This window comes from Nerophis ophidion, linkage group LG08, assembly GCF_033978795.1.
Source record: "Nerophis ophidion isolate RoL-2023_Sa linkage group LG08, RoL_Noph_v1.0, whole genome shotgun sequence".
NCBI lineage: Eukaryota > Metazoa > Chordata > Actinopteri > Syngnathiformes > Syngnathidae > Nerophis > Nerophis ophidion.
The window spans coordinates 25,334,846-25,361,918 of record NC_084618.1 but is presented as its reverse complement, the minus strand read 5'-3'; the positions used below and the strand labels follow the sequence as shown (position 1 = coordinate 25,361,918).

Sequence of the window (27,073 nt, the reverse complement as noted above, 5' to 3'; positions counted from 1 at the left end):
GGTTCTCATAGTCATCACTGTCACCGACGTCCCACTGGGTGTGAGTTTTCCTTGCCCTTATGTGGGCCTACCGAGGATGTCGTAGTGGTTTGTGCAGCCCTTTGAGACACTAGTGATTAAGGGCTATATAAGTAAACATTGATTGATTGATTGATTGATATATATATACATATATATATATATTTATGCACACACACATATATATACATATATGTATATATGTATATATACATATATATGTATATATATACATATATATGTGTATATATATATACACATATATATGTATATATACATAAATATATGTATATATATGTATATATACATATATATATATACACACACATATATATATATATATATATATATATATATATGTATATATATATATATATATATATTGATTGATTGATTGCACAGTTCAGTACATATTCCATACAATTGACCACTAAATGGTGACACCCGAATAAGTTTTCAACGTGTTTAAGTCGGGGTCTATGTTAATCAATTCATGGTAATATATGTGTATGTGTATATATATATATATATATATATATATATATATATATATATATATATATATATATATATATATATATATATATATATACATTATATATATATATATATATATATATATATATATATATATATATATATATATATATATATATATACATATATATATATAATAAATAAATAAATGGGTTGTACTTGTATAGCGCTTTTCTAGCTTCAAGGTACTCAAAGCGCTTTGACATTACTTCCACATTTACCCATTCACACACACTGATGGAGGGAGCTGCCATGCAAGGCGCCAACCAGCACCCATCAGGAGCAAGGGTGAAGTGTCTTGCTCAGGACACAACGGATGTGACGAGGTTGGTACTAGGTGGGATTTGAACCAGGGACCCTCGGGTTGCGCACGGCCACTCTCCCACTCGGCCACTCTATTGAGTTTACAACCCCCTAGCGCTGTTTTGTACTGTTTGTACTTATTTTGATTATTATTATTTCTCAATTGTTTCTAAATGTTGGAATTTATAAATAATAAAATTATAATTTATTATAAAAAATTATCAATTAAATTATACAATTATAAAAAACAACAACATTGCCGCCTGAAGCGGAAGTAGAGCAGCACCGAAGCCACATGTATACCTCGACCTCTAACGACCAAAAAGCTGTGAAAACTATGATTCTGTGTTCCAAATGTATATTATTTACTGGACCTGTGTGAGCCTATGGCTTTGCACTTTGTTATATATATATAATTTTATTTTTTTGCATTATATTTTAATTACTTTATTGAGTTTACAACCAGCTGGCGCTGTTTTGTGCTGTTTTTGTACTTATTTTGATTATTATTATTTCTCAATCGTTTCTAAATGTTGGAATTTATAAATAAAGGTTTACAAATTGAAAAGAAATGTATAAAAAAACAACAACATTGCCGCCTGAACCGGAAGCGGAAGTAGAGCAGCACCGAGGCTACATGTATGCTAGCGTTCTCGCTAGTATCTACGTCTGGGCAAGAATAACAACTGTCGCTGTTAAAAGATGGCAGACGCCGACGCGGACGAGCTCTCCCAGCTGGAGTTCTTATCGCTGGTGTCCAAAGTGTGCACAGAGCTCGACAACCATCTTGGAATCAGCGACAAAGACTTAGGTTCGTGTTTTGTCAGCTCGAAAAGCGGGGCTAGCTCGCCAAAGCTAATGTTAGCTTGTGTTGTTTATCCTTTAGCCGGATTAAAGTGTGAAAGGCGCAAACTAACCCGGTGTACATACTAAATGTGTGTTTTGTTGCACTGCAGCGGAGTTTGTCATAAGCCTGGCGGAGAAAAACCAGACTTTTGACGGATTTAAAGCGCTTCTACTCGATAATGGAGCAGAATTCACAGTAAGTTTACACCACCGATGACGTCACACTAGCAAGCCATTCATCCATCCATTTTCTACCGCTTGTCCCTTTTATCACGTCCAAAAGCAGAACCTAGTAACTCACTTCTAGAGATACCCTTGAGATACTTGTTTTTTCTGTTGTAACAACGCGGTTATGTGGTAGTTGGTAGGGCCTGCCATGCGCGTAACAGCTTACTTACGGAACAAATTATAATATCGCATACACTAATGCAGTGGTTCTCAAATGGGGTACTTGAAGGTATGCCAAGGGGTACGTGAGATTTTGTTTAAAAATTACTAAAAATAACAATTACCGCTTATTCCCTTTGGGGTACCAGGGTACGCTGGTGCCTATCTCAGCTACAATAGGGCAGAAGGTGGAGTACACCCTGGACAAGTCGCCACCTCCTCGCAGGGCCAACACAGATAGACGGACAAAATTCACACTCACATTCACACACCAGGGCCAATTTAGTGTTGCCAATCACCCTATCCCCAGGTGCATGTCTTTGGCTGTTCACTTTGTTTATATTTACAGCTAATTTGACCACTTTTATGTTGTCTCCACAGGATTCTCTCATTAGCAACCTGCTCAGGCTCATTCAGACCATGAGACCCCCATCTAAAGTGTCTTCAAGTAAAGGTAATTTAATTTTTATTCCCTCTCCTAATTAGCTAGATAGTACTTTATTGATTCCTTCAGGAGAGTTCCCTCGGGAAAATTAAAGGCCTACTGAAATGAGATTTTCTTATTTAAACGGTGATAGCAGGTCCATTCTATGTGTCATACGTGATCATTTCGCGATATTGCCATAATTTTGCTGAAAGGATTTATTAGAGAACATTGACGATAAAGTTCGCAACTTTTGGTCGCTAATAAAAAAGCCTTGCCTGTACCGGAAGTAGCAGATGATGTGCACGTCACGGGTTGTCGGGCTCCTCACATCCTCACATTGTTTATAATCATAGCCACCAGCAGCAAGAGCGATTTGGACCGAGAAAGCGGCGATTTCCCGTTAATTTGAGCGAGGATGAACGATTCGCGGATGAGGAAAGTTAGAGTGAAGCACTAGAAAAACGAATAAAAAAATGCGAGGGTAGTGTGAGCGATTCAGATGTTATTAGACACATTTACTAGGATAATTCTGTAAAATCCCTTATCTGCTTATTGTGTTACTAGTGTTTTAGTGAGATTATAAAGTCATACCTGAAAGTCGGAGGGGTGTGTTGACCGCCAGTGTCTCTGAGGAAAGCCATGGAGGAGCCAAGAAAGTCGCAGCTGCCTTTTTGACAGCTGCTGCAGGAGGACGCAAGCTCCGCTGATTTCTCCGGTAAGAGGCGATTTATTAGCACAATTTTCTCACCGAAACCTGCCAGTTGACATGTGGTCCGGAAACATGTTCGCTTGACCGCTCTGTTCCATATTAAAGCTTCACAACAAACAAAGAAACACCGGCTGTGTTTTGGTTGCTAAAGGCAGCTGCAATCCACCGCTTTCCACCAACAGCACTCTTCTTTATAGTCTCCATTATTAATTGAACCAATTGCAAAAGATTCAGCAACACAGATGTCCAAAATACTGTGTAATTATGCGATTAAATCGGACGACTTTTAGCCGTGAGTGGTGCTGTGATAAAATGTCCACTCCAACCAATAACGTCACAAGCACGCCTCAACATAAGCGTCATCATTCCGCGACGTTTTCAACAGGAAACTTTGCGGGAAATTTAAAATTGCAATTTAGTAAACTAAACCAGCCGTATTGGCATGTGTTTCAATGTTAATATTTCATCATTGATATATAAACTATCAGACTGCGTGGTCGGTAGTAGTGGGTATCAGTAGGCCTTTAAAGGATAGGATAGGAAAGATCTTTATTGTCATTGCACAAGTACGAGGAAACTTGGTTTTCTGCACAAACCCGTTTAATATCAGACAAACAAACAGTTATAGAACAGGAACGCTGATGGGTCGCCACAAGCGCCCCGTAAAAGATGGGGAAAAAGGTAAAGGCTGGGGAAGGATGAGTAACAAAATACGATCCCAGTCTGGAGTGGGAAAATACCTTCTTAGCAAAGCACAAATACATATTACAACGTACATCTCGAGATATCTAGCAACAGATGTAAGGGAGTGTGGGGTCATGGTGGCAGGCCGCAGATCTCAGGCGCTGCCTATCATTCCATCACTCCTATGGGATTTGCGTCAAGGGCGTTTGATTGGGGGTGGGGGGTGTGGTGTATATTTTTGTGGATGCATGTATGTGTGTAAGCCTGCCGCGTGTCTCTTTTCCGTGGCCTTGATGTCTTGCAGCCGATAAGTCCAAAGTCAACAACAACAACAGGTGTGTGTCCATGAGAGACAAGAAGGGAGTTTGTTGTGTCTTTGCCGCACTGTCCTTTGGGAGAGTCTCGAAGCCAGGGGAACAATCCAAGTTAGAATTTTTTGTATATGAGTGAAAATAAAATTTGCGTTTCACTCTAAATTGCCTATGACTGGTCCTCAAAAGTGTCCACAGTTCTTCCCGCATCCTCCAATCATTTGTGGCAGCTTTAGGGTACTTTGAAGACTGCCAGCAACTTCCAATTTGTCGACAAACCAGAGCAGCGCTTCCTCCAATCAGCAGATGTCCTGTTGTCATAATTCCGAATGGGTATATATCTTCCCGTCCTCGACTGAAAAGGGTCGCCAGGCACGCGGCACTCCTTCTTTTCCCAAGAGTCCGTGGTATGTCCAGCAACAACCGCTCCGTCACGACAAGCAGGTTCCCCCAAACCCAAGCTCTTGTCATTTTGTTGAGGCCTGTTAAGTATGTAATGTTTAGATTTGGAGAGCAGTGCTAATTTAGGCAAAGAAAAAGTTAAGACAAGACAAAGAAGCAGGCAGGAGAGGAAAGTGGAGTGTCCACCCTCAGTGCCAGTGAGAAATTCCAGCTGCAGTGTACAGATTTGAGATTGAATTTAAAAAGTAAATCATGGGGATATAAATGGAAATAAAATAGAAAAATATTACAATAAAAATAAAATATAAAATAATTAAACAATACCAGTAAAAGTAAGAATATAACAAGAGAAACTAGGCAGTAGTGACCATGTTATGAAAAAGTATTGCACTGCTATTGTTTTGCATCCCCTGTCATCCTAGTACCCCCTTCCCGTCAGAGAGGAGTTGTGCAGTCTGATGGCGTGTTGGACAAAGGAGTTTTTTAGTCTATTAGTCCTGCACTTGGGATGAAACAGCCTAGCACTGAACAAGCTCCTCTAGCTACTGATAGCGGTATGCAGAGAATGACTGGCATCATCCATGATGCTCACTAGTTTTTCCATAGTCCTCTTCTCTGTCACCGTCACCAGTGAGTAGTGATGATGTTCGAAACCGGTTCTCGCGATTGTTCGATAAGAAAAGAACTGATTCCATGGTTTACAATCCCTTTTTGAGAACCGGTTCTCGTTATCGAAGCCACTATACCGTATTTTCGCAACCATAGGGCGCACCGTATTAAAATGCGCCGTGTCAGTTATGGGTGCTATTTCTGTATTTTTGCAGCATGTTTTTGGGAGCAGGCATCGTTAAACATACGCTATCTTAAAACATACAATAGCATGCATGGACGCTGTTTTAAAAAGGCAGCAGGAGCAAAGCTGAGTTCGGTTGTACTTTATTGAAGCATTTATCAATGTAATAAAATAGCATCAATTTCACACACATTTTGGAAGTGTTTAGGTGTTATAAATCAGACTTTTAAGATAATAGCTTCAATATAGAAGCAACTTCTTTTTCCACTCTCCTTTGACTTGAAGCTAAATTGTTAGCTGTACTTTGTTCAAATTAGGTGTCAATTTATTTGCAGTTGATTGTTCTTTATTTGCTTGTTTGTATCCACAATTGAGTAATACGTAATTCCCTGACAAGAAATAACAGAAATATAGTAAACTTCACCTGCAGTATCCAATAATTATTTACACAGTCAGTCCAATTTCAACTCACTGAATCGAATAGGCAACATCAGATTATTGATTGAATCTTTGTTCAAACGAATCGTTACATCAGAACTGAATAAGTAGGGGTGTAAGGTTTTTGCACCTGTTCGTGTGTACATAATCTGTACCAATCTGTACATGTCAATGTCGTCATAGAAACTTGTGACGTTCTGAAGCCAAAGTCAGAGAAGGACAAACTGAAGGAGTTGTTCCCCGCGCTGTGCCGAGCCAACGAGCCGCCACCGAAGGTACGATGCTCTGCTTTGCGCGCGAGACCGCTACATAACTCATAAAGCGCCGCTCACCGTTTTGTTTGTGTCATTTTCGGCAGGTCCTCGACGAAGAGGACGTGAAGGTGGCGGCCGACGCCATGAAGGAGCTGGAGATGTTCATGCCCAGTGTGAGCACCACGGTCCCCAAAAGCGAAAAGAGCCGCTTGGAGAAGGGCCGACGGCGCAGCCGGAGTCGCAGCAGAAGCAGGGATCGACACAGGCACCGGGACAGGGACAGGGACCGGGACCGCAGGAGGCACCGCTCACGTTCCAGGTCACGCTCCAGAGACCGCGATCGCCACAGAGATAGAGACCGTGACCGCTCTAGGAGGAGAGACCGGTCCTCCCGCTGGAGCGAGCGCTCGCCAAGCCCCAGGAAAGATCAGGAGCGAGACTGGAAGGACAAGCACGTGGACCGTCCCCCTCCAGAGGAGCCCTCTGTTGGCGACATCTACAACGGAAAAGTGACCAGCATCATGCAGTTTGGATGCTTTGTCCAGCTGGAGGGGCTCAGGTCTGCACTGCGAGCACCAACTCCTACCTGTGTGAAGTTGGCCCCGCTCCCTTATCATTACAAATATTCAAATAACACTGCCGTTTCTTTGTGCGGTAATAATGTTGTTTAAGTTATTTGAAATACATTTTCTGAAAAGTGGTGTCACCCAGCCCCTCACCTTGTCAAACTCGTCGCTTTTGTTTGCTGCAAAATGTTTTGTCAATTCTATTTTTTACCTCGTTAGTGCGTTATCACCCATAACAGCCCCCAACCATGTCAAAATCTCCCTAAATCTTTGTGCCGCAAAATTTTTTGGTCTATGGTATAAATATTTTATGATTCATAAGCAGCACCACTGCCTTTTCAAAATCTCCCCGTTTGTTTGTGCTGCAAAATGATGTTGTCTTATTATTATAGTTTATGTTAACCTTTTATTAATCATAACAAGCCCCCCCTCCCCATAATATATGTATGTATTTTACAGTTTTTGTTATTTTTGTGTTATTCATCGCCAGCTCCCCCTACATTTGTCTGAATTTGCCAAACCTTTGTGCTACATTTGTTCCGCAAAACATTTTTGTCCAACCATTAGAGGTGTAAAAAAATCAATTTCAAATTAATCGCGATTATAATGTGTAACAATTCTTAGTCGATTAAAAAAATTAAAAAAAATTTCCCCAAAATTTGACTTGTGCAGCCACTTTAGTAAATGTTTGGGTCGAATTTTATTTAGAAAAAAACAGTTTTAACTAATACAAAACTTTATTAGAGTTGTGTGATTTATGGAGGAATATAGTTAATCATAGAACTGGCATCCAATGTACAAACCCTGTTTCCATATGAGTTGGGAAATTGTGTTGGATGTAAATATAAACGGAATACAATGATCTGCAAATCCTTTTCAACCCATATTCAATTGAATGCACTACAAAGACAAAATATTTGATGTCCAAACTCATAAATTTTTTTATTTTTTTTTGCAAATAATAATTAACTTAGAATTTCATGGCTGCGACATGTGCCAAAGTAGTTGGGAAAGGGCATGTTCACCACTGTGTTACATCACCTTTTCTTTTAACAACACTCAATAAACGTTTGGGAACTGAAGAAACTAGTTGCTGAAGCTTTGAACGTGGAATTATTTCCCATTCTTGTTTTATGTAGAGTTTCAGTCGTACAACAGTCCGGGGTCTCCGCAGTCGTATTTTACCCTTCATAATGCGCCACATTTTCAATGGGAGACAGGTCTGGACTGCAGGCGGGCCGGGAAAGTACCTGCCCTCTTTTTTTACGAAGCCACACTGTTGTAACACGTACTGAATGTGGCTTGGCATTGTCTTGCTTATAGAAGCAAGGGCGTCCATGAAAAAGACGGCGCTTAGATGGCAGCATATGTTGTTCCAAAACCTGTATGTACCTTTCAGCATTTGTAGCATATTCAACTGAATATGGGTTGAAAATGATTTGCAAATCATTGTATTCTGTTTATATTTACATCTAACACATTTTCCAAACTCATATGGAAACAGTGTTGGGGTCAAAAAAGTATTAATTTTAAATTGAGAATCGTTTTGAATCAAATTTATTCTGATTTGAATTGTGTAGTGCCCAAAGATGGTAAAATTATAGTGTTTGTTAAATGTTTTTTAACATTTTGTAGTTTTTGTTGATATGATACATAACAATCCCCCCCACCTTGCTGAAATCTATCTAACGTTTGAGCTGTTTGTACTGCAAAAATGTTTTGTCTATTATATTCTTTTGTTATTGTTTTATAATTTTTATTTGCGTGTTATGATTCCCAACCAGCCCCCAACCTTGTAAAAATCTCCTAAAGCTTGTCCCAAACGTTTGCGCGGCAAAAATATTTGTTTTAATGTTAACGGTCATAGTTTTTTATACATAACATTTTATTCATAACCAACCCCATAACATAAATACAAAACTAGTTAGACAAAACATGTTGCAGCACAAATTCAAGTCAGTATTATTTGCATATTTGCAAGAAGGGGAGCCAACTTCATACAAGTTCAACTCCCAGGTCTGATAGCTCTGCATGGACGCTAACAGGTCTCTTTCCTCTGCAGGAAGCGATGGGAAGGGCTGGTCCACATCTCTGAGCTGCGACGAGAAGGCCGAGTGGCCAACGTGGCAGATGTGGTCAGCAAAGGCCAAAGAGTCAAGATCAAAGTGCTGTCCTTCACAGGCTCCAAGACCAGCCTCAGCATGAAGGTAATCACCACGTCGGCGTCACAGCAGCTCGTCTCCCAAGTCACATTCTAACGCCCTATGTTCTCTTCCAGGATGTGGACCAGGAGACGGGCGAGGACCTGAACCCTAACCGGAGGAAGAACGTGGGTCCAGACGGCAGCGAGGAGGTGACCATGAGGAACCCGGACGGGCCGAGCAACCTCAACCTGGGTCATACCCGCGAGCTGGAACAAGACGACACGCTGGAGAGGAAAAGACTTACCAAGATCTCCGATCCGGAAAAGTGGGAGATCAAGCAGGTTGGTCGTGGTCGAGTTGTGCACATTGTCGCCGCTCACCCAAACTTTACATCACCCACGTTGCTGCTGCCCCCAGATGATCGCCGCCAATGTTTTGTCCAAAGAAGAGTTCCCCGACTTTGACGACGAGACTGGAATTCTTCCCAAAGTCGACGATGAGGAAGGTAATTGAGAGTGTCAGTTGTTCAATCGGAAGCCTTTACCAGGGTTTCCAGGTGTCATTAAACTGTGAAGTTGGCCTCACTTACCATTGTCAGTCTTAAAAACACACTGCTATTCGTTTGTGCTGAAAACATTTTGATTTATGCCGTTAAGCTTTAAGTTATTGTAAAATGAATATTTTGACTATATTTATATTTTTACCTGCCCAAACTTGTCCCTTTTGTTTGTTCTGCAAACATTTTTTTGTCCAACTATTATAGTTTTTATGTTGATTAACTTGGTATTTATTCAACCCCTAAACTTGTCCAATTTGTTTGTGCTGTAATACATTTTCTCTATTTAATTTTTATGTTATTAACATTGTATTATTCATAACTAGCCCCCCCACTTTGTCAAACCATCCTCAAACCAGTCCCAATTGTTTGTTGTGCAAACATATTTTGTCATACTATTATAGATTTGATGTTACTTGAAGTGTTTTTATTCATAACCTGTAGTGTGTAATGGTACACAAACATTTCGGTTCGGTACGTACCTCGGTTTAGAGGTCACGGTTCGGTTCATTTTCGATACTGTAAGAAAACAACAAAATATACATTTTTTGGTTAATTACCAAATTTGCAAAATCTTCCACCAAAAATATTTTTTTCAGTCGAATATTTGATATGAAGTAATGAGAACCTTGGATAGGTCAATGATTCATATTAACATTGATTTTGATTCAATATTATAGAATAGAATAGAAAGTACTTTATTGATCCCTCGGGGAAATTCAGCACCACAGTTCGCTTACAATAGACAAGAATAATAATAAATAATATAATATATATAATATGTTATATATATAACATATAAATATATTCTACATATACTACGTATACTCTACATATGTTTGTTTTGAGCAATGACAGTTTGAAAGAAAAAAAAACAGCTTTGTTTTATTAGTCAACATTGCAACTTTTTCTAAATTACATTTTAACCTTTAAGCTTTTTTATTTCACTTTTGTTATGTTTTTGTTTATTTTAATGGAATTTTTAGAATGTGCGGTTGGTCTTTAAAACATTAGCTGTGGGCTGCTAATTGCCCCTGGGGCACACTTTTGACACCAAAAGTTAAATCTGATAAATCTATGGATAAAAAGCAGACGAATTCGCTCTCTGTCACTCCCTCCCTCACGAATGCTGCTGCGCGCGCATTTTGTTTTGTTTTAAACCTTAACTAGGGCTGCGAATATTTGGGTGTCCCACGATTCGATTCAATAGCGATTTTTGGGGTCACGATTTGATTCAAAATCGCTTTTTTTTTTTCAATTCAACACTATTCTCAATTCAAAAACGATTTTTTTCCCGATTTAAAATGATTTTCTATTCATTCAATACATAGGATTTCAGCAGGATCTACCCCAGTCTGCTGACATGCAAGCCAAGTAGTAGATTTTTGTAAAAAGCTTTTATAATTGTAAAGGACAATTTTTTATCAATTGATTGCAATAATGTAAATTTGTTTTAACTATTAAACAAACCAAAAATATTTTGGATCCGGTGAGGGGATGTTTTTAATATTTATTAAAGTGCAATTTTTGCTACAGAAATTTTGAATCCTTTCTATGTTTACGTTTGTTTACCTATTTAGGATAATTAAGTTATCGACCTTCCATTTACAGTAGTAGTAAATACTACAGTTATGAAAAATGGTTATTGTGTTTGAAAGGGTTACTTGCTTTTCTCTGATGTATTATGATCACATTAGTGCTTAATTTGGCCTCAGTTCATGTAAACCTCTCATCTATTCAACATTATCATTGTTAATTGCCTACAATTGTGTCTGTACCAGTTGTTGTATTTTTTTGAAGGACACTGTATAGTTGTATGAAAAAGATGGCTGCACCAAATTTAGCACCATGCTAATTTCCATTTGTAGTCGTTTTATCGCACATTTAGCATCCACAATTACAACTACACACAATTAAAAATATGTAACAATTGAAATTACGTAATAAAAAGCTAGAATACAAGTACAATACATAATGAAAGTGCGAGTTACAAATCAGTTACAATATTTTAGCAGTGCAGAAGTATGTGCAACAGTTTTGATCAAAATCCACATAACATAGCATTCAATGTAGTACCCATCAGATGGTACCCACAAGGCTATCATGCAATAGCTATATACCCCATTGGTACTGCATACGTAAACAAGTTGCCGATATTACGCTATTATAGTGTCCAAAGTTTGCAACTAATTTTTTAACGAGCCAGGCACATTTAATAAATATTACAAAAAAACATAAAAAGGGGAATAAAAGAGCAAACATGTTTAGTGTAAAGAGAAAATTTTGGCACTAGTAATGCAAAGCTGCCATGTAAGCAGTTTTTTACTTTGCAACTGTCATTACTCAAAAAATAATCAAAGCTTATAATTGATGGATAGATCTGAAGTTGAGCTAGAGATTTGAGCGTTGAAAGTAAAAATGATATATATTGATACATGACTTATTTTTTACACTTGTGAGAGGGGGCCGTTCAGATCCTGAGACCTTAAAGTGATTTTTTTATTTTTTAAACTGTCTTTGCTCAAAAAATAATAATGGATCAAAAGTAATGTTGTAATGTATTAACAACATTGTTTACAGTATCTATTCATATGAAATATTCCACTTTGAACATTTTTTGTGAGGAATATGGCATTTGTTCTTTTTTAGATGGAAGAACAAAAAAAGGGCAAAAAAGGATTGAATCTTTACTTCAACAGACATGAAGTTAATCTATCCGTAGTCAGGCGTTGAAAGTAAACACATAAGTATTAATACATGATTTATTTGTAACACTTTCAATGACTGAGACACTTTTGGGTCCCCAGAATCCATAACGTTAACCACGATTGAGGGAAGCCCGAAGGGTTCCAATATATATTGTATTGGTCTTGAAAATGAGAAATATCAAAATTGCTTTCAACTTTCAGTCTGCGGCCCTCCGTGGGGAAAAAAGTCTGGAGACTCTTGGTCTATACAGACAATTGTATGGTTTTCACTGAGTATATTAACAATCTGCAGTATAACATGGACATTATATTTGCTTTAAGTTGCATTAAAAAACATTAACTTAGATTTGCTGATACCTGCAGAGAACCTGTTTTAATGATGAATGAACATGAGTGACTGTTTGCATCTTGTCGCCATTTTTGTTTACAGACGAAGACTTAGAAATTGAGTTGGTTGAAGAGGAGCCGCCTTTCCTGAGAGGACACACCAAGCAGAGCATGGACATGAGCCCCGTCAAGATCGTCAAGGTAGGAAGATGACTTCAAACTTTTCATCTGTTGGTCGAAGCTAACGCTGTTTTCCCCTTTGCTATCAGAATCCAGACGGCTCGTTGTCCCAGGCGGCCATGATGCAGAGCGCTCTGGCCAAAGAGAGGCGGGAGCTGAAGCAGGCGGCACGGGAGGCCGAGATGGACTCCATCCCTATGGGACTGAACAAGCACTGGGTGGACCCACTGCCAGACGGTAAGTGTGTGCTTGGATGGGCCAGGGAGGTGTGTGTGCAGAGATGTGATGTGGGGCTGGACGATTATGGCAAGAATAATGATCGCAATTATTTTGATCAATAACACCATTTTTTTATTGATTTAGGAACGGGGGTATTTATTGCACTACCAAAACTCAACTTTAAATGTAATTTAAAAAATAACAATTTCCCTGCGGCAGGGAAGAATACCACTCAGCCTGGACGACAAATGTCACAGAGCAGTGACTTAAGTTTTTGGTCAAAAGCTTGCAAAATTTTGCCAACCACGTTTTCTCTGTCATTGTACTATACAGGGGAACTCATAAAATGAGAATATCGAGTAAAATTCAATTTAATAATCTGTAATAATTTTGATGATCTTGATCAGGGATGTCACGGTATGAAAATTTCTTGTCACGGTTACTGTGACAAAAAGTTATCATGGTTATCATTATCGTGGTATTTTTAAATGTGCTCAAAATTTTCTAAGAATACTTGTACTGAAATGTTTTAACAAAGTTTTATAAAAAAAAAAAAAACACAGTAAAAATGTCAACAATACTTGATATACGTTCCGTAACTTATATACTAACCAAGCTGTAGCGACATTGTTGTTGTAAGAGCGAACACTGAGGAACTCTTTTTTTTTTTTTTAATACATTTTTTTATTTTTTTTTATTTTTTGCGTGCTAACACATTGCCGTGCTACGGTATTAGCCTTAGAAGCTAACTATATATAGCAAGAGTCAGGCTAGCTTCTACGTCAGCACAGAACACGTTTGAGTTTGTAATACACAACACAATGCAATAAGACACCAATCTGTACTGAGTAAAAAACACAAACAGTCATATTACAGTATCTGTAAAGTATTATTTCATGTTTTGTTTGTACACAGCTAGCCAGACAGCGTGTGTACTGTAGTTGTAATAACACGTATGACGTGTTGCGTTTATCATGATCAATATAAAGCATGACTCACTCGATAGACAGTTGTCTGTATGGTCCAGCTGGCAAGGGATGTTTTTTCTGTTTAATTATGGGTAAGCACTCTATTTATATCGAAAAATTGCATGGCTTTAAATTCCACATTCACACCTTTGATTCACTTTCACCTCATTTTCTCAGCTTCCCTTTGCTCCAGCGTGTTACTCTTCCTTCATACTGGTTTCTAGAAGCAGAAGTTCATCCTCCATAAATTCAGATTCAAAAAGATAAGGTTGTGAATCCTCATTTGTCCAAAAATAGTCGTCTTCTTTGTTTGTTACCAAGTCTGCCATGATTACAACACACTCGTGTTTGTTTCTGGAAGCAAGACAGATATTTGTTGCCAGAAGTTAGACATGTGCTGCTATGGAAACGAAAACAAATGCGCGGAAGAATTAGTTCCGGCAATGATTAAAATGGCAAAAATACGGTAAATATTTTACATATTACGTATTGTTATGAAAGTGTCTGTTACTACATTATATATATATATTCTTGCAGTGGGTACATAAAACATAATACATATTGTTATGAAGAGGTCTGTAACTACATTATATATATACTTGCACTGTGTATAAAAAACATTGGAAGGTTTTGAAATTGTTTTAGAGGGCTTTGAAAGCTACAATTGTGACTCCTATTAGCCGCGCCTTCCAAAAGTTTTTTATCATCTTTATCCCCCCCCACAAAAAACACCAACATGTGTTCTTGTCCCTCATAATGATTGTGAACAATAGGACAAACAAAAAAAAGTGCAGTTCCCCTTTAAGACGTCACTGTTAGGCTCTAAACTAGACCAAATTGATGCTAATTTACATTTTATTTTATTTTTCCCAAATAAGAATCGATAACAGAACCGAGAAAGAATTTAATCGTTACCGCAGAATCAAACATGGAATCGGAAAAAATCCTATCAATTCCCATTCCTACTTACTAGCATTGTCAAATAAAAAGTATCAACCAATGGGAGATCTCACACTTTGAGCGTATGATTGAAAGAAAGACCATGTCTACTCGGTCATCTGTTTCATCGCAGAAATTTACATGCACGTTAACCTGCCCGCTAATAGTTTTTTTCCATAATATTTTTTTGATCGTGGAAAGCCGAAATCGAAATTTGATTAATTGTCCAGCCCTAGCGAGATGCTTGTGCCAACACCCTTGTGTCGCTTTGCAGCTGACGGCAGGCAAATTGCGGCAAACATGAGAGGCATCGGCATGATGCCCAATGACATTCCCGAGTGGAAGAAGCACGCCTTTGGAGGCAACAAAGCCTCGTATGGAAAGAAAACCCAGCTCTCCATCCTTGAGCAGAGGGAGAGTTTGCCCATCTACAAGCTGAAGGAGCAGCTCATTCAGGTTCCTCTTCATCATTATACACCGGCTTAGACACTGTGTGAACATCCACTGAATTATTTTTTGTCTCCTCACAGGCCGTGCACGACAACCAGATCCTAATCGTCATCGGAGAAACCGGGTCTGGCAAGACCACGCAGATCACGCAGTACTTGGCGGAGGCGGGATACACCACACGGGGAAAAATTGGCTGCACGCAGCCTCGCCGTGTGGCCGCCATGTCTGTGGCCAAGAGAGTGTCGGAGGAGTACGGATGCTGCCTTGGACAGGAGGTACGCAGCCACAGCCGCTTGCTGTAGTGTGAGACATTAAACACTTTTTGTCTGTCTGTGAAGGTGGGCTACACCATCAGGTTCGAGGACTGCACCAGCCCAGAGACGGTGATCAAGTACATGACGGACGGCATGTTGCTCCGAGAGTGTCTGATCGACTCAGAGCTGGGCCAGTACGCCATCATCATGCTGGACGAAGCTCACGAGAGGACCATCCACACCGACGTCCTCTTCGGTCTGCTCAAAAAGGTCAGCGTTGTCGCACGATTCCCACTAGCCCCGGTCCCTCACCTTGCTTTGACGAACTGACCTACTCAGTGGCATAGTGGTTAGAGTGTCCGCCGTAAGATCGGTAGGTTGTGAGTTCAAACCCCGGCCGAGTCATAACAAAGACTATAAAAATGGGACCGATTACTTCCCTGCTTGGCACTCCGCATCAAGGGTTGGAATTGGGGGTTGAATCACCAAAAATTATTCCCGGGCGAGGCACCGCTGCTGCCCATTGCTCCCCTCACCTCCCAGGGGGTAAACAAGGGAATGGGTCATATGCAGAGGACAAATTTCGCCACACCTAGTGTGTGTGTGACAATCATTGGTACTTTATCTTTAACTTTAACAAAACATATGCTTTTTGTTTTTTACCCAGACTGTCCAGAAGCGCACGGACATGAAGCTGATTGTCACCTCGGCTACTCTGGACGCTGTCAAGTTCTCCCAGTACTTCTACGAGGCGCCCATCTTCACCATCCCAGGAAGAACGTATCCAGTGGAGGTCCTGTACACCAAAGAACCTGAGACAGACTACCTGGACGCCAGCCTCATCACCGTCATGCAGATCCACCTGACAGAACCCCCAGGTTTGTTTTGGCGATGAGCGATCGTGTCCTCCAACATCAGCTCATGACATCACTGTCCTCTTCTCCCCAGGTGACATCCTGGTCTTTTTGACTGGACAGGAAGAGATCGACACCGCCTGCGAGATTCTCTACGAGCGCATGAAGTCGCTCGGACCCGACGTTCCTGAACTCATCATTCTGCCCGTTTACTCGGCACTGCCCAGCGAGATGCAGACCAGGATCTTTGACCCTGCACCCCCTGGCAGCAGAAAGGTACCTTTTAGCACCATAAAAAGAACATGGGTCACTTTATTAGGTACAGATCTATGTAGGTTAATTTGTGTCCTTATTATAAATGCTTTTCTTTGGTTGCACTGAATTTTTGTAACTTATTTTTTTTTTCACATCATATTATGCTGACAGATTTATTGAAAAAAAAAATTTGGGAATTAATTGTTTTTTTTTTTAATTCAGTGTATGAAAATTCAGGGTAAAAAAATTGTCGAAAAATTTGCTGTTTCAAAAGAAAGACTCCCTCCATCCATGTTCAACCGCTTGTCCCTTTTGGGGCCGCGGGTGGTAGCTGGAGCCTATCTCAGCTGCATTCGGGCGGTAGGTCGGGTACACCCTGGACAAATCGCCACCTCATTACAGGAAAAGAGAGACTAACTTTCGGTAAATTAAGGCTGAAGCAATTGAGCCTGTCTCAGAACCAGCCAATGAGGCGTCAAGTTTGGAGTCACATGACACGAGTCTTGCAAAACAACATAAAAAAGGCAGTTTACTGGGCTAACTGGGCATAACACAACAATTCTTATTTCAACGTGGCCCGTTGGATAGTTTCAAGCTATAGAAAAGATTCCAATGGTTAGACTGCACTTTTGAGTGAGACAGAAAGCTCTACTTCATGCAGAGTAGGGCAGAGTGGGCGGGGCTTGTTTACAGATCAAAAAGCCTGACAGCAGATTTCTACAACAAAAGTTCTGCAGAACAGTGATATTATATCCAATATGTGCTTGTTTTTTGGCAGTTATGCTTCGCTGTGTTTGTTGCATTTTTGTTGTTTTTGCTCGATTATAAAAGATGCCGATCAAAGAGGTGGTCTGGGAAATAGAGGAACAATCTTTATATATTCTCAATATTCAGTGTTTTATTGTACAAAGTTCCATCCATCCATCCTTTTTCTACCGCTTATTCCCTTTGGGGTCGCGGGGGGCGCTGGTGCCTATCTCAGCAACAATCGGGTGGAAGGCGGGGTACACCCTGGACAAGTCGCCACCTCACCGGAGGGCCAACACAGAGACAGACAACATTCACACTCACATTCACACACTAGGGCCAATTTAGTGTTGCCAATCAACCTATCCCCAGGTGCATGTCTTTGGCAGTGTGAGGAAGCCGGAGTACCCGGAGGGAACCCACGCATTCACGGGGAGGACATGCAAACTCCACACAGAAAGATCCCGAGCCCGGGATTGAACCCAGGACTATTGTACAAAGTTAATATTGTAAATTCCACATTCTTTATTTTATGTCTGTCATACAATTCAGTAAAAAAAGTAAAGTTCATTCCGTTTTTGAGATGGTCTGTTTAGTTTTTTGCTAAATTAGACATGCATTGAATTTTAAAAAATAATTTTTAAACACATGCATTTTGCTAACAATTTTTTAAATGAAATTGTCAGCATAGTTTGATAAAATTCAGTTCACAATATTCCAAAGCTAAAAATTCTGTTAAATTAATTCAGTGTACAAAAACAAGCTTTCGTATTAAAAACACAAATTAAGCTCCATAGATCTGTCTAAAACAATAACATGGAATAATGCTTGTTTTGCTGCCGATCGGATTGCGCAACAGCTCTCCTTTGTGTTTTCGTGTCTCAGGTCGTCATAGCTACCAACATCGCTGAGACGTCCCTAACCATCGACGGCATCTACTACGTGGTGGACCCGGGCTTTGTCAAGCAAAAAGTCTACAACTCAAAGACGGGCATCGACCAGCTGGTGGTGACGCCCATCTCACAGGTAAATCTTTTTTTCAACACCCCCCCAATTGCGTACGGCCTTGCAACGTTGTCCAATGTCCGCACAATGTGGCTAAGCATGTGACGAACTCTCGCAGGCTCAAGCCAAGCAGAGGGCGGGCCGAGCCGGCAGAACAGGTCCAGGGAAGTGTTACCGCCTCTATACGGAGAGGGCCTACAGGGATGAGATGTTGACCACCAACGTACCTGAGATCCAAAGGACCAACCTGGCCAGCACGGTGCTCTCCCTGAAGGTACACACACACGGGGTGGCTGGAGCCTATCCCAGTTGCATTTGAGCGGAAGGCAGGGTACACCCTGGACAAGTTACCATTCACCGCAGATTTTCTGAACCAATATAACTTACACTGTAACTCTTAGGGCTTGCCCTAAAGGCCTACTGAAATGAGATTTTCTTATTTAAACGGGGATAGCAGGTTCATTCTATGTGTCATACTTTATCATTTTGCGATATTGCCAAATATTTTTGCTGAAAGGATTTAGTAGAGAACATCGACGATGAAGTTCGCAACTTTTGGTCGCTAATAAAAAAGCCTTGCCTGTACCGGAAGTAGCAGACGATGTGCGCGTGACGTCACCGGTTGTAGAACTCCTCACATTGTTTATAATCATAGCCACCAGCAGCAAGTGCAATTCGGACCGAGAAAGCAACGAGTTCCCCATTAATTTGAGCGAGGATGAAAGATTCATGGATGAAGAAAGTTAGAGTGAAGCACTAAAAAAATAAATAAAAAAAGGCGACAGCAGTGTGAGCGATTCTGATGTTATTAAACACATTTACTAGGATAATTCTGGAAAATCACTTATCTGCTTATTGTGTTAATAGTGTTTTAGTGAGATTATAAAGTCATACCTGAAAGTCGGAGGGCTGCGGTGAACGCCAATGTCTCTCAGAGAAGCCAATGGAGGAGCCAAGATCACGGCTGCCTTTTTGACAGCTACAGGAGGAGGTACCATTATCCACTCAAGTCTCCGGTAAGAGCCGACTTAATATCACAATTTTCCCATCCAAAAACTTGCTGGTTGACGGAGAGAAACATGTTCGCTTGACCGCTCTGTTAAAGCTTCACAACAAACAAAGAAACACTGGCTGTGTTTCGGTGCTAAAGGCAGCTGCAATCTAGCGCTTTCCACCAACAACATTCTTATTTGTAGTTTCCATTATTAATTGAACAAATTGTAAGAGATTCAGCAACACAGATGTCCAAATTACTGTGTAATTATGCGATGAAAAGAGACGACTTTTAGCCTTAAGTGGTGCTGGGCTAAAATGTCCCCTCCAACCAATAACATCACAAACACGCGTTATCACACCGCAACGTTTTCAACAGGAAACTCCGCGGGGAATTTAAAATTGTAATTTAGTAAACTAAACCGGCTGTATTGGCATGTGTTGCAATGTTAATATTTCCTCATTGATGTATAAACTATCAGACTGCGTGTTCGGTAGTAGTGGGTTTCAGTAGGCCTTTAATTTTGGTGAACATTGAAGGTTCCGGGGACCCAGAGGGTCTGTCATCTAAGTGTTAAAAAAAGTCACATATTAGGATTTTCTTACTTCATTTATTTCAACGCCTAAATATATTTAGATCGTCTTCAGATTTAGCCGTTGACAAAGTTAAAAATGTTTTAATGTTTGATCCATTTTTGTCAAGACTTTGTTTTTAATAGGAATAACACAAACACGATTACGCCACGTACTGAGATATTTGTGTGTGCTCCACCAGGCCATGGGCATCAACGACCTCCTGTCCTTCGACTTCATGGACGCCCCCCCTATGGAGACTCTGATCACAGCCATGGAGCAGCTCTACACTCTGGGAGCTCTGGATGACGAGGGTCTGCTCACACGACTGGGCAGGAGGGTGAGTGGAGGCCTCTAAAGAACGTCCTTTCTCACGCGGACCGCCGCTGAAGCCTTTCGTGATGTCGTTGTCCACTAGATGGCAGAGTTCCCTCTGGAGCCCATGTTGTGTAAGATGTTGATCATGTCCGTACATCTGGGCTGCAGTGAAGAGATGCTCACCATCGTGTCCATGTTGTCCGTGCAGAACGTCTTCTACAGGCCAAAGGTAAGCTGCCTTCCCTCGAGGGAACATTTTTACTTTCTCGTCAGCTTCTCGTCAACTTTTGTCTTTGCGTTGCAGGACAAGCAGGCCTTGGCTGACCAGAAGAAGGCCAAGTTCCACCAGCCCGAAGGCGACCATCTCACCCTGCTGGCCGTCTACAACTCGTGGAAAAACAACAAGTTCGCCAACCCCTGGTGCTACGAGAACTTCATCCAGGCTCGCTCGCTGAGGAGAGGGCAGGACATCCGCAAGCAGATGTTGGGCATCATGGACAGGTGAGAGACCTGATGATGGTGATGGCGTACATGGTCTTAGGTGACTTCATCACATTTCCCACTTTTCTTCTTCCCAGACACAAGTTGGATGTGGTCTCGTGTGGCAAGGCCACCGTGCGGGTGCAGAAAGCAATCTGCAGCGGTTTCTTCCGCAACGCGGCCAAGAAGGACCCTCAGGAGGGCTACAGAACCCTCATCGACCAGCAGGTGGTCTACATCCACCCCTCCAGCGCTTTGTTCAACCGTCAGCCCGAATGGTGAGAACAACGTCCTTACAGGGGAACATTATCACAATTTCAGAATGGTTAAAACCAATAAAAATCAGTTCCCAGTGGCTTATTTTATTATTTGAAGTTTTTTTCAAAATTTTACCCATCATGGAATATCAAGAAAAAAGGCTTTAAAGGGCCTGGTTTTCTCTATCTATAAATCCACCCGTCCATTTTCCTGTGACGTCACATAGTGACACCAATACAAACAAACATGGCGGATAGAACAGCAAGATATAGCGACATTAGCTCGGATTCATACTCGGATTTCAGTGGTTTAAGCGATTCCACAGATTACGCCTGTATTGAAACGGATGGTTGGAGTGTGGAGGCAGATAGCGAAAACGAAATTGAAGAAGAAACTGAAGCTAATGAGCAAATAACTATTGAAGCTATTCGGCGATCGCCTTCTAAACAACGATTGCATCTTTTGACCACTGGAGCAACGTAAATCCGTCGATTGGTAAGTGTTTGTTTGGCATTAAATAAGGGTGGAGGGAAAGGCTGGATGCAAAAATAGCTACAAATGTACATACAGCTAGCCTAAATAGCATGTTAGCATCGATTAGCTGGCAGTCATGCCGTGACCAAATATGTCTGATTAGCACATAAATCAATAATTTCGTTGACTTTATAATTGGAAATGCATCTGCTTTGAGTGTCGCAGGATATCCACACATTCTTGCCATTTCTGCCATGTTAGCATCGATTAGCATGCCGTGCTAATCGATGCACACTCTGCGTAAGACAACTTGAATCCATCCCTGTTAGTGTTGTTACATCCTCCAACAACATACCGACAAGGCATGATGTTTCCAAGGTACGGAAAACAGTCGAAAAAGCGGAAAATAACAGCGCTGATTTGACTTGTGTTTGTAATGTGTCTGAGAAAATGGTGGATTGCTTCCCATTGTAACGTCACGGGTGAAAGGTCATCGCTCCGACAGCGAACAATTGAAAGGCGTTTAAATCGCCAAATTCACCCTTTTAGAGTTCGGAAATTGGTTAAAAAAACATATGGTCTTTTTTCTGCAACATCAAGGTATATATTGACGCTTATATAGGTCTGGTGATAATGTTCCCCTTTACGGTTATTTGGGAGCAGAACTTCTCCAGACGTAACTTTCCTTCCCACCCTTCCCCCAGGGTGGTGTACCACGAGCTGGTGCTGACCACCAAGGAGTACATGCGCGAGGTGACCACCATCGACCCGCGCTGGCTGGTGGAGTTTGCTCCCGCCTTCTTCAAGGTGTCCGACCCGACCCGCCTCAGCAAGCAGAAGAAACAACAACGCTTGGAGCCTCTGTACAATCGCTATGAGGAACCCAACGCCTGGAGGATCTCGCGAGCCTTCAGACGCCGTTAAAAACTTTGGTCCTTCTGGTTACTATGGTAACTTCACATTTACACTTCTTTTTTTTTTGTTGACAGTTTTGATTCACTGGTCAATTATGAAGTTTGTCGTCTGTGTTGTGTGTCAAACAGCACTATTTATTTTTATTGTAAAAACGTCCCGCAGTTCATAAGATCTGGAATCCTTGAGGTTTTGTTTTTTTTAATCTCCCTGTCTGTGAATACAACTTTGTTATAAATACACACATCCTTACTAGTCCGTTTGTAAAAATGTATTTTATTAAATGCAAAATGGTCTTAACCTGTTGCTAACTTTGACACAAAGAATAGTGAGTTGTGTTTTTTTGCCATGTTGTGAAAATGGATAAGGTAAGTGCTGGTAATGTACTCTAACACAGTTATTAATACTCTGTAAAACGTTATCATGCAGCTTTTTGACAAAATAATCTCAAAATCACACACCATTTAGATGGCATAATACATCAATGTCTACACTTTTTCCACTGATGGCCACACACTGAAAAATTAAAGTATGCGGGGGCCATTTTGGTCTTTTTCGTTATCGGAACCATCCATTCACTTTCTGCCGCTTGTCCCTGTCGGGGTCGTGGGGGTGGCTGGAGCCTATCCCAGTTGCAGTCACCACTGTTACATCACCTTTTTCTTTTAACAACACTCAATAAATGTTTGGGAACTGAGGAAACTAATTGTTGAAGCTTTGAAAGTGGAATTCTTTCCCTTTTTTGGTTTTATGTAGCACTTCAGTCGTTCAACAGTCCGGGGTCTCCGCTGTCGTATTTTACGCTTCATAATGCGCCACACATTTTCGATAGGAGACAGGTCTGGACTGCAGGCGGGCCAGGAAAGTACCCGCACTCTTTGTTGTCTCTGTTGTAACACGTGCTGAATGTGGCTTGGCATTGTCTTGCTGAAATAAGCAGGGGCGTCCATGAAAAAGACGGCCCTTAGATGGTAGCATATGTTGTTCCAAAACCTGTATGTACCTTTCAGCATTAATGGTGCCTTCAGAGATGTGTAAGTTACCCATGCCTTGGGCACTAATGCACCCCCATACCATCACAGATGCTGGCTTTTGAACTTTGCGTCTAACAGTCTGGATGGTTCGTTCCCCTTTGGTCTGGATGACACGACGTCGAATATTTCCAAAAACAATTTGAAATGTGGACTCGTCAGACCACAGAACACTTTTCCACTTTGCATCAGTCAATCTTAGATGATCTCGGGCCCAGAGAAGCCGGCGGCGTTTCTGGATGCTGTTGATAAATGGCTTTCGCTTTGTAAAGTAGAGCTTTAACTTGCACTTACAGATGTAGCGACCAACTGTATTTAGTGACAGTGGTTTTCTGAAATGTTCCATTTTCTACCGCTTATTCCCCTGGTGCTTATTTCAGCTACAATCAGGTGGACGGCGGGGTTCACCCTGGACGGGTCGCCACCTCATCACAGGGCCAACACAGATAGACAACATTCGCACTCACATTCACACACTAGGGCCTATTTAGTGTTGCCAATCAACCTATCCCCAGGTGCATGTCTTTGGAAGTGGGAGGAAGCCAGAGTACCCGGACCTTCGTATTGTGAGGTGGACGCACTAACCCCTCTGCCACCGTGTTCCTGAGCCCATGTGGTTATATCCTTTAGAGATTGATGTTGGTTTTTGATGCAGTGCCGTCTGAGAGATCTAAGGTCACGGTCATTCAATGTTGGTTTCCGGCCATGCCGCTTACGTGGAGTGATTTCTCCAAATTCTCTGAACCTTTTGATGATATTATGGACCGTAGATGTTGAATACCCTACATTTCTTGCAAGTGCACTTTGAGAAACGTTGTTCTTAAACTGTTTGACTATTTGCTCACGCAGTTGTGGACAAAGGGGTGTACCTCGCCCCATCCTTTCATGTGAAAGACTGAGCATTTTTTGGGAAGCTGTTTTTTTACCCAATCATGGCACCCACCTGTTCCCAATTAGCCTGCATACATGTAGGATGTTCCAAATAAGTGTTTGATGAGCATTCCTCAACCTTATCAGTATTTATTGCCACCTTTCCCAACTTCTTTGTCACGTGTTGCTGGCATCAAATTCTAAAGTTAATGATTATTTGAAAGAAAAAAAAAAATGTTATGGGAATAAGTGGTAGAAAATGGATGAATGGAAAATGTTTATCAGTTTGAACATCAAATATGTTGTCTTTGTAGCATATTCAACTGAATATGGGTTGAAAATGATTTGCAAATCATTGTATTCCGTTTATATTTACATCTAACACAATTTCCCAACTCGTATGGAACGGGGTTAATGTGTGTGTGTGTGTGTGTGTATGTATGTGTATGTATACATATATATATATATATATATATATATATATATATATATATATATATAAACAAAAGTTTACATACACTCGTGAAAAAATGTTTGTGATAGAGTGATTGGAGCACATACTTGGTCACAAACAACATTCATGAAGTTTGGTTCTTTTATGAATTTATTATGGGTCTACTGAAAATGTGACCAAATCTGCTGGGTCAAAATTATACATACAGCAATGTCAATATTTGGTTATATGTCCCTTGGCAAGTTAAACTGCAATAAGGTGCTTTTAGTAGCCATCCACAAGCTTCTAGTCAAATTTTTGACCACTCCTCTTGACAAAATCGGTGCAGTTCAGCTAAATTGGTTGATTTTCTGACATGGCCTTGTTTCTTCAGTATTGACGACACATTTAAGTCAGGACTTCGGGAAGGCCATTCTAGAACCTTAATTTTAACCTGATTTAGCCATTCCTTTATCACTTTTGGCGTGTGTTTGGGGCCATTGTCCTGTTGGAACATCCAACTACGCCCAAGACCCAACATCCGTGCTGATCATTTTAGGTTGTCCTGAAGAATTTGGAGGTAATCCTCCTTTTTCATTGTCCCGTTTACTGTCTGTAAGGCACCAGTTCCATTGGCAGCAAAACAGGCCCAGAGCATAATACTACCACCACCATGCTTGACTGTAGGCAAAACTGCTTACATGGCTCTTTTATTCCACTTTTTTATGGTTATCTTTTTCTTTCTTTTTAAAGAAAATGTGCTGGGGGTGGTTAAATTATATATTGTTTATTGCAGTGGTTCTCAACCTTTTTTAAGTGATGTACCCCCTGTGAACATTTTTTTAATTCAAGTACCCCCTAATCAAAACAAAACATTTTTGGTTGAAAAAAAAAGTTAAAGAAGTAAAATACAGCACTATGTCATCAGTTTCTGATTTATTAAATGGTATTACAGAGCAAAATATTGCTCATTTGTGGTATCCTGGATGATGCCAGTCACCCTCTGCATACAGTTATCAGTAGCCAGAGGAGCCTGTTCAGTGCTAGACTGCTTCATCCCAAGCGCAGGACTAATAAATTCAAAAACTCCTTTATCCTACACGCTATTAGACTGTACAACTCCTCTCTGGGAAAGGGGGGCGGGGGTTCTAGGATGACAGGGGATGCAAAACAATAACAGTGCAATACATTTTCATAACATAGTCACTACTGCCTAGTTCAGGAGTAGGGAACCTATGGCTCTAGGGCCAGATGTGGCTCTTTTGAAAACTGCATCTGGCTCTCTGATAAATCTTAGCTGACATTGCTTAACACAATAAGTAAGGAATAATTTTGCTGGTAATCACAGTGTTAAAAATAACCTTCAAAATATAAAACATTCTCATGCATTTTAATCCATCCATACATTTCCTACCGCACCTGTTCAAGAAGTCACATTGTTAATAAGAAGTATTTTATTTATTATTGGTTAGCTTCAGAATAAAAATGTTATTAAAAATAATAGGAGACTTATTGTACTCTAAAAATGTTTTTATCAATTAAAAATGCATGCATTTAATTGTATTCGGTGTTAAAAAATATTTTATGGCTCTCACGGAAATACATTTTAAAATCTTTGGCTTTCATGGCTCTCTCAGCCAAAAAAGGTTCCCGACCCCTGGCCTAGTTTCTCTTGTTATATTCCTATTTTACTGTTATATTTTTATTCCCATTGTTGCTTTTTATTTTTTATTCTTATTGTAATATTTTTCTATTTTGTTTCCATTTAAACCCCATTATTTACTTTTCAAATTGATCTCAACTCTGTACACTGCTGCTGGAATTTTAATTTTCCTGAAGGAATCAATAAAGTACTATCTATCTATCATCAATCAATCAATCAATGTTTACTTATATATCCCTAAATCACTAGTGTCTCAAAGGGCTGCACAAACCACCACGACATCCTCGGTAGGCCCACATAAGGGCAAGGAAAACTCACACCCAGTGGGACATCGGTGACAATAATGACCCAGTGGGACGTCGGTGACAATGATGACTATGATCTATCTATCTATCTATCTATCTATCTATCTATCTGTCTGTCTGTCTATCCATCTAGTGGTCTTTCTTCAACTATTTGGAAAAAAAGATATAAAAATAACTCAAAACTTGTTGAAAAATAAACAAGTGATTCAATTATAAAGATTTCTATACATAGAAGTAATCATCAACTTAAAGTGCCCTCTTTGGGGATTGTAATAACAGATCCATCTGGATTCCTGAACTTAATTCCAAACATTTCTTCACAAAAAAAGAAATCTTTAACGTCAATATTTATGGAACATGTCCACAAAAAAATCTAGATGTCAACACTGAATATCGCATTGTTGTATTTTTGTCACAGTTTATGAACTTACATTAATATTTTGTTGAAGTATTATTCAATTAATATTTTTAAAAAATATTTT

At 40.4% G+C, this 27,073-nt stretch overlaps 1 protein-coding gene across 1 annotated transcript; it reads left to right on the top strand.

The window, feature by feature from the left end:
• Positions 1–1,472: 1,472 nt before the first annotated feature.
• On the top strand, positions 1,473–22,615 carry LOC133557550 (ATP-dependent RNA helicase DHX8-like). Its single transcript, XM_061908102.1, has 22 exons — positions 1,473–1,669; positions 1,815–1,900; positions 2,473–2,545; positions 6,039–6,130; positions 6,214–6,668; positions 8,738–8,882; positions 8,954–9,160; positions 9,237–9,324; positions 12,514–12,611; positions 12,680–12,827; positions 14,991–15,172; positions 15,247–15,441; positions 15,505–15,690; positions 16,088–16,298; positions 16,369–16,550; positions 18,162–18,302; positions 18,400–18,555; positions 20,050–20,187; positions 20,266–20,394; positions 20,470–20,666; positions 20,744–20,923; positions 22,082–22,615. The coding sequence occupies exons 1-22, from the start codon at positions 1,561–1,563 to the stop codon at positions 22,299–22,301; spliced, it is 3,618 nt and encodes a 1,205-aa protein (XP_061764086.1). The 5' UTR covers positions 1,473–1,560; the 3' UTR covers positions 22,302–22,615.
• Positions 22,616–27,073: the final 4,458 nt, after the last annotated feature.

Bases quoted from the DNA above. Each gene is read 5' to 3' on its own strand.
- LOC133557550 (XM_061908102.1), top strand. From the start codon at position 1,561: ATGGCAGACGCCGACGCGGACGAGCTCTCCCAGCTGGAGTTCTTATCG. The intron at 6,669-8,737 runs GTCTGCACTGCG...TTTCCTCTGCAG, and splicing joins GTCCAGCTGGAGGGGCTCAG to GAAGCGATGGGAAGGGCTGG. The intron at 9,161-9,236 runs GTTGGTCGTGGT...TGCTGCCCCCAG, and splicing joins AAAAGTGGGAGATCAAGCAG to ATGATCGCCGCCAATGTTTT.